This window comes from Salvelinus fontinalis, chromosome 19, assembly GCF_029448725.1.
Source record: "Salvelinus fontinalis isolate EN_2023a chromosome 19, ASM2944872v1, whole genome shotgun sequence".
NCBI classification, from domain to species: Eukaryota; Metazoa; Chordata; class Actinopteri; order Salmoniformes; family Salmonidae; genus Salvelinus; species Salvelinus fontinalis.
In genome coordinates, this window is record NC_074683.1 from 51135789 (window position 1) to 51143288 (window position 7500).

A 7500-nucleotide genomic window follows, 5' to 3' on the forward strand; every position below is an offset into this window, starting at 1 on the left:
CCCTCCAGGCAGGTTATCCAGCATATGAGAGGAGTCTCTGGAGCTGCCCAGCCACAGGTACACGTCCAGTTTGGCCTGAATTGACCAGCCTGCTACACGCTTCCCTGGGGGCTGGGGCAGAAAAAGGAGAGGACATCACAAAACTGGCACTCTATTTCCTATATAGTGTAGTACATTTGGACTGAACTGACCAGCCAGCTACAGTCTTCCCTGGGGGCTGGGGCAGAAAAGGAGAGGACATCGTCAAACTGTGCACCCTAATCCCTATATAAAACACTACTTTAGTGCCTGTGAAAATCACTTCTCTCACTACTGGTATATAGTACCAGTCAAAAGTTTGGAAACACCTACTCATTCTAGGGTTTTTCTTTATTTTTACTATTTTCTACATTGTAGAATAATAGTGAAGACATCAAAACCATGAAATAACACATATGGAATTATGTAGTAACCAAAAAAGGTTTAAACAAATCAAAATCTATTTTATATTTCAGATTCTTCAAATAGCCACCATGATGACAGCTTTGCGCACTCTTGACATTCTCTCAACCGGCTTCACCTGGAATGCTGTTCTTGCCTTAATATGGACTTGGTCTTTTAGCAAATAGGGCTATCTTCTGTATACCACCCCTACCTTGTCACAACACAACTGATTAGCTCAAATGCATTAAGAAGAAAAGAAATTCGACAAATTAACTTTTAGGAAGGCACAATGCATTCCAGGTGACTACCTCGTGAAGCTGGTTGAGAGAATGCCAAGAGTGTGCAAAGCTGTCATCAAGGCAAAGGGTGACCACTTTGAAAAATCTCAAATCTCAATTATATTTTGATTTGTTTAACATCGTTTTGATATCTTTAGTATTATTCTACAATGTACAAAATAGTAAATATAAAGAAAAACCCTGGAATGAGTAGGTGTATCCAAAACCTCTGACTGGTACTGTATAAAACCCATGAATTAAAATGTAAATGAGCTATATTATAAGGACATCTACAGTACGCTTTCTACTCATCCTGTTTGTAAAAAATAATGAGTTTAAGCACAGCCCAAAAATAATTGGAGAGGTGCTGGAAACAGGAACAGCCATGACGGCGGTGAGTCTCGTTACCTTCAAGAATAAAGTCTGGATCTTGCCACAGTCTTTGCCTCTCTCCTCAGGGCTGGCAGAGTAGATCAGGTCACGGGCAGAGATACGGGCATACGCCACACGCTTGTTGTTACTCATCATCCACACAAACACATCTGGGATGGTATGCTGGGGCTAATGGAGAGAGAGAGATAGGAGAGAAACCAGCTCAGTGTCATCTCTGGGATACACACGGGTCAATATGCTACTCACACACACACACCTCTTCCACTAGGAATCTCAGTTTCTGTGTGAGTTTCAGGGCCTCCTGCAACATCTCCTTCATACTGCGAGCCTTCCTCTTCCCCTCTGAGATGGTTTCTGCCTTTCCAACCATACTCTCCTGTAGGAGGGACATCATCATCAACATCATCGCCACCATCATCATCACCATTATCACCACCATCATCATCACCACCATCATCATCATCATCACCATCATCATAATCACCACCACCATCATCACTACCATCATCATAATCACCACCATCATCATCACTACCATCATCACCACCATCATCATCATCATCACCATTATCATCATCATCACCATCATCACCATCATCATAATCACCACCATCATCATCATAATCACCATCATCATCACTACCATCATCACCATTATCATCACTACCATCATCATCACCATCACCACCACCATCATCATCACTACCATCATCACCATTATCATCACTACCATCATCATCACCATCACCACCACCATCATCATCACTACCATCATCACCATTATCATCACTACCATCATCATCATCATCACCATTATCATCATCATCACCATCATCACCACCACCATCATCACTACCATCATCATAATCACCACCATCATCATCACTACCATCATCACCACCATCATCACTACCATCATCATCACCATCACTACCATCATCATAATCACCACCATCATCATCATCACCATTATCATCACCACCATCATCATCACCATCACCACCACCATCATCATCACTACCATCATCATAATAACCACCACCATCATCATAATAACCACCACCATTATCATCATCACCACCACCATTATCATCATCACCACCATTATCGTCATCATCACCACCATTATCATCACCATTCACACCCCCATTATCATCATCATTCACACCCCCATTATCATCATCATTCACACCCCCATTATCATCATCATTCACACCCCCATTATCATCATCATTCACACCACCATTATCATCATCACCACCACCATTATCATCATAATCACCACCACCATTATCATCATCACCACCACCATTATCATCATCATCATCGCCACCATCATCATCATCACCACCATCATCACCACCATCATCATCATCATCATCACCACCATCGCCACCATCATTATCATCACCACCATCATCACCACCATCATCATCATCATCATCACCACCATCGCCACCATCATTATCACCACCATCATCATCATCACCATCATCACCACCATCATTATCACCACCATCACCACCACCACCATCACCATCATCATCATCACCATCATCATCATTTAACAATACTGTCTCAGAAGGAAGGGTCTAGAGGCCAGGGCACCAACCAGCTCCTGTTTACACATGGTCAGGCGTTTCTTATCCAACATGGTCAGATGGCTCATTCTCACTTTCCCTTCTGCAAAGGCTATGAATCTCCTGCAGCAGAACACACACACACACACACACACACACACACACACACACACACACACGCACGCACACACACACACACACACACACACACACACACACACACACACACACACACACACACACACACACACACACACACACACACACACACACACACTTGAGTTACTATCAGTACCAGGACACATGTACCACATAGTCAACAGTGTAGTCAGTTTCCACCATATAGTCAACAGTGTTGTCAGTTTACACCATATAGTCAACAGTGTAGTCAGTTTCCACCATATAGTCAACAGTGTAGTCAGTTTCCACCATATAGTCAACAGTGTTGTCAGTTTCCACCATATAGTCAACAGTGTTGTCAGTTCCCACCATATAGTCAACAGTGTAGTCAGTTTCCACCATATAGTCAACAGTGTTGTCAGTTTCCACCATATAGTCAACAGTGTAGTCAGTTCCCACCATATAGTCAACAGTGTAGTCAGTTTCCACCATATAGTCAACAGTGTTGTCAGTTCCCACCATATAGTCAACAGTGTTGTCAGTTCCCACCATATAGTCAACAGTGTAGTCAGTTTCCACCATATAGTCAACAGTGTTGTCAGTTCCCACCATATAGTCAACAGTGTTGTCAGTTCCCACCATATAGTCAACAGTGTTGTCAGTTTCCACCATATAGTCAACAGTGTTGTCAGTTTCCACCATATAGTCAACAGTGTTGTCAGTTTCCACCATATAGTCAACAGTGTAGTCAGTTCCCACCATATAGTCAACAGTGTTGTCAGTTCCCACCATATAGTCAACAGTGTTGTCAGTTCCCACCATATAGTCAACAGTGTTGTCAGTTCCCACCATATAGTCAACAGTGTTGTCAGTTCCCACCATATAGTCAACAGTGTAGTCAGTTTCCACCATATAGTCAACAGTGTTGTCAGTTTCCACCATATAGTCAACAGTGTAGTCAGTTTCCACCATATAGTCAACAGTGTTGTCAGTTCCCACCATATAGTCAACAGTGTAGTCAGTTTCCACCATATAGTCAACAGTGTTGTCAGTTTCCACCATATAGTCAACCGTGTTGTCAGTTTCCACCATATAGTCAACAGTGTTGTCAGTTTCCACCATATAGTCAACAGTGTTGTCAGTTTCCACCATATAGTCAACAGTGTTGTCAGTTCCCACCATATAGTCAACAGTGTTGTCAGTTTACACCATATAGTCAACAGTGTTGTCAGTTCCCACCATATAGTCAACAGTGTTGCCAGTTTCCACCATATAGTCAACAGTGTTGTCAGTTTCCACCATATAGTCAACAGTGTTGTGTGGTATCCCAGGAGGTCAAACCCGGGGGGGATGGTAATAGAGGGGGGGTGTGTGCTGTGACGTTGGCTCCCTCTGCTAGGAGATACGTGAGCTGGGCACCCCGACGCGGACAGCTCCAAGTGGAGGTAATTAGGGGAAAGTGCCAACCAGCCGTGGAAGCCAAATAAAAGGAGTACAATGCAAACCGCGAGAGAGAACCGGGAGAGACCGACACAGAGCCGAAGCTGAGGAGAAGAACCGAGCCAAACCGATGTGATTTACGTTATTTTACGGACTAGTAAAGTTGTGTCTGCTGACTGAAACCTCCCGGGTCTCTGTGTTAATCTCTGGCACGCTCAACCGAACACCACCGCCGGTTTACCACAGTTGTCAGTATCATCAGTTTGATGGCGTCGTCTAGGTTACCTACCTGGCGTCCATGATGAACTCATGAAAGACTCGGCGGGCGAGAGCTTCTGTTCCAGGATCTGACAACTTGTTCAGGTCATCTGCCTTGGCCACGCCTTCTTCCTGTGTGGAATATGATGACATCACCGCAATGACATCACCACTCAAATAGGGTACAAACACGTGACGTACCATTACAATGGTATTACTAGAGTCCATGTTAGTACCCTGTCTAAACCACGTAATGGTATTACTAGAGTCCATGTTAGTACCCTGTCTAAACCATGTAATGGTATTACTAGAGTCCATGTTAGTACCCTGTCTAAACCACGTAATGGTATTACTAGAGTCCATGTTAGTACCCTGTCTAAACCATGTAATGGTATTACTAGAGTCCATGTTAGTACCCTGTCTAAACCATGTAATGGTATTACTAGAGTCCATGTTAGTACCCTGTCTAAACCACGTAATGGTATTACTAGAGTCCATGTTAGTACCCTGTCTAAACCATGTAATGGTATTACTAGAGTCCATGTTAGTACCCTGTCTAAACCAAGTAATGGTATTACTAGAGTCCATGTTAGTACCCTGTCTAAACCATGTAATGGTATTACTAGAGTCCATGTTAGTACCCTGTCTAAACCATGTAATGGTATTACTAGAGTCCATGTTAGTACCCTGTCTAAACCATGTAATGGTATTACTAGAGTCCATGTTTGTACCCTGTCTAAACCATGTAATGGTATTACTAGAGTCCATGTTAGTACCCTGTCTAAACCATGTAATGGTATTACTAGAGTCCATGTTAGTACCCTGTCTAAACCATGTAATGGTATTACTAGAGTCCATGTTTGTACCCTGTCTAAACCATGTAATGGTATTACTAGAGTCCATGTTTGTACCCTGTCTAAACCATGTAATGGTATTACTAGAGTCCATGTTAGTACCCTGTCTAAACCATGTAATGGTATTACTAGAGTCCATGTTAGTACCCTGTCTAAACCATGTAATGGTATTACTAGAGTCCATGTTTGTACCCTGTCTAAACCATGTAATGGTATTACTAGAGTCCATGTTAGTACCCTGTCTAAACCACGTAATGGTATTACTAGAGTCCATGTTAGTACCCTGTCTAAACCATGTAATGGTATTACTAGAGTCCATGTTAGTACCCTGTCTAAACCACGTAATGGTATTACTAGAGTCCATGTTAGTACCCTGTCTAAACCATGTAATGGTATTACTAGAGTCCATGTTAGTACCCTGTTTAAACCACGTAATGGTATTACTAGAGTCCATGTTAGTACCCTGTCTAAACCACGTAATGGTATTACTAGAGTCCATGTTTGTACCCTGTCTAAACCATGTAATGGTATTACTAGAGTCCATGTTAGTACCCTGTCTAAACCATGTAATGGTATTACTAGAGTCCATGTTAGTACCCTGTCTAAACCACGTAATGGTATTACTAGAGTCCATGTTAGTACCCTGTCTAAACCATGTAATGGTATTACTAGAGTCCATGTTAGTACCCTGTTTAAACCACGTAATGGTATTACTAGAGTCCATGTTAGTACCCTGTCTAAACCATGTAATGGTATTACTAGAGTCCATGTTAGTACCCTGTCTAAACCACGTAATGGTATTACTAGAGTCCATGTTAGTACCCTGTCTAAACCACGTAATGGTATTACTAGAGTCCATGTTAGTACCCTGTCTAAACCACGTAATGGTATTACTAGAGTCCATGTTAGTACCCTGTCTAAACCATGTAATGGTATTACTAGAGTCCATGTTAGTACCCTGTCTAAACCACGTAATGGTATTACTAGAGTCCATGTTAGTACCCTGTCTAAACCATGTAATGGTATTACTAGAGTCCATGTTTGTACCCTGTCTAAACCATGTAATGGTATTACTAGAGTCCATGTTTGTACCCTGTCTAAACCATGTAATGGTATTACTAGAGTCCATGTTAGTACCCTGTCTAAACCACGTAATGGTATTACTAGAGTCCATGTTAGTACCCTGTCTAAACCACGTAATGGTATTACTAGAGTCCATGTTAGTACCCTGTCTAAACCACGTAATGGTATTACTAGAGTCCATGTTAGTACCCTGTCTAAACCACGTAATGGTATTACTAGAGTCCATGTTAGTACCCTGTCTAAACCACGTAATGGTATTACTAGAAATGGTATTACTAGAGTCCATGTTAGTACCCTGTCTAAACCACGTAATGGTATTACTAGAGTCCATGTTAGTACCCTGTCTAAACCACGTAATGGTATTACTAGAGTCCATGTTTGTACCCTGTCTAAACCATGTAATGGTATTACTAGAGTCCATGTTAGTACCCTGTCTAAACCACGTAATGGTATTACTAGAGTCCATGTTAGTACCCTGTCTAAACCATGTAATGGTATTACTAGAGTCCATGTTAGTACCCTGTCTAAACCATGTAATGGTATTACTAGAGTCCATGTTAGTACCCTGTCTAAACCACGTAATGGTATTACTAGAGTCCATGTTTGTACCCTGTCTAAACCATGTAATGGTATTACTAGAGTCCATGTTAGTACCCTGTCTAAACCATGTAATGGGTACGTGGAAAAAGTGACGTACAAACACGACAGCGATGTTCTCCAGGAAGTTAGAGCTGTGAAGACGGTAAGTCCGATCCTCCCAGCAGCTCGTCACATGGACACACGGCTTCTGCTGGTGGATGGGCAGGTAATTGTAATGCCTGGAGACGGAATCAGAGTCAAAGTTTACTACGTTGATGTTGATGCTTTTAGACTCCACGGGCTGGTTTATCAGACACAGATTAAGGTCCGATTCTGGACATTGAGGCACAGTTTTCTGGAACCCTCTACCTGAACTAACAGGCGTGATTAATGGAGAATTTCTAAATCGGAAAAGCTGTCTAGTCCAGGACATAAAATCTGTGTCTGTGAAACTGCCATTGTGTGACATCAGGATCAATTCAACAAGGTACA

At 42.2% G+C, this 7500-nt stretch overlaps 1 protein-coding gene across 1 annotated transcript in view; it reads right to left on the reverse strand.

The window, feature by feature from the left end:
• fer1l6 (fer-1 like family member 6) overlaps positions 1–7500 on the reverse strand; it is a 103995-nt gene that overhangs the window by 49133 nt on the left and 47362 nt on the right. Inside the window, exons 10-15 of the mRNA XM_055871901.1 lie at positions 7127–7247; positions 4524–4624; positions 2707–2797; positions 1351–1470; positions 1110–1262; positions 1–111 (exon numbers count right to left, since the gene is read on the reverse strand). The exon at positions 1–111 is cut by the window's left edge and continues 73 nt beyond it. Coding sequence (XP_055727876.1) covers positions 1–111; positions 1110–1262; positions 1351–1470; positions 2707–2797; positions 4524–4624; positions 7127–7247 — 697 coding nt within the window. The remainder of the gene's footprint in view (positions 112–1109; positions 1263–1350; positions 1471–2706; positions 2798–4523; positions 4625–7126; positions 7248–7500) is intronic.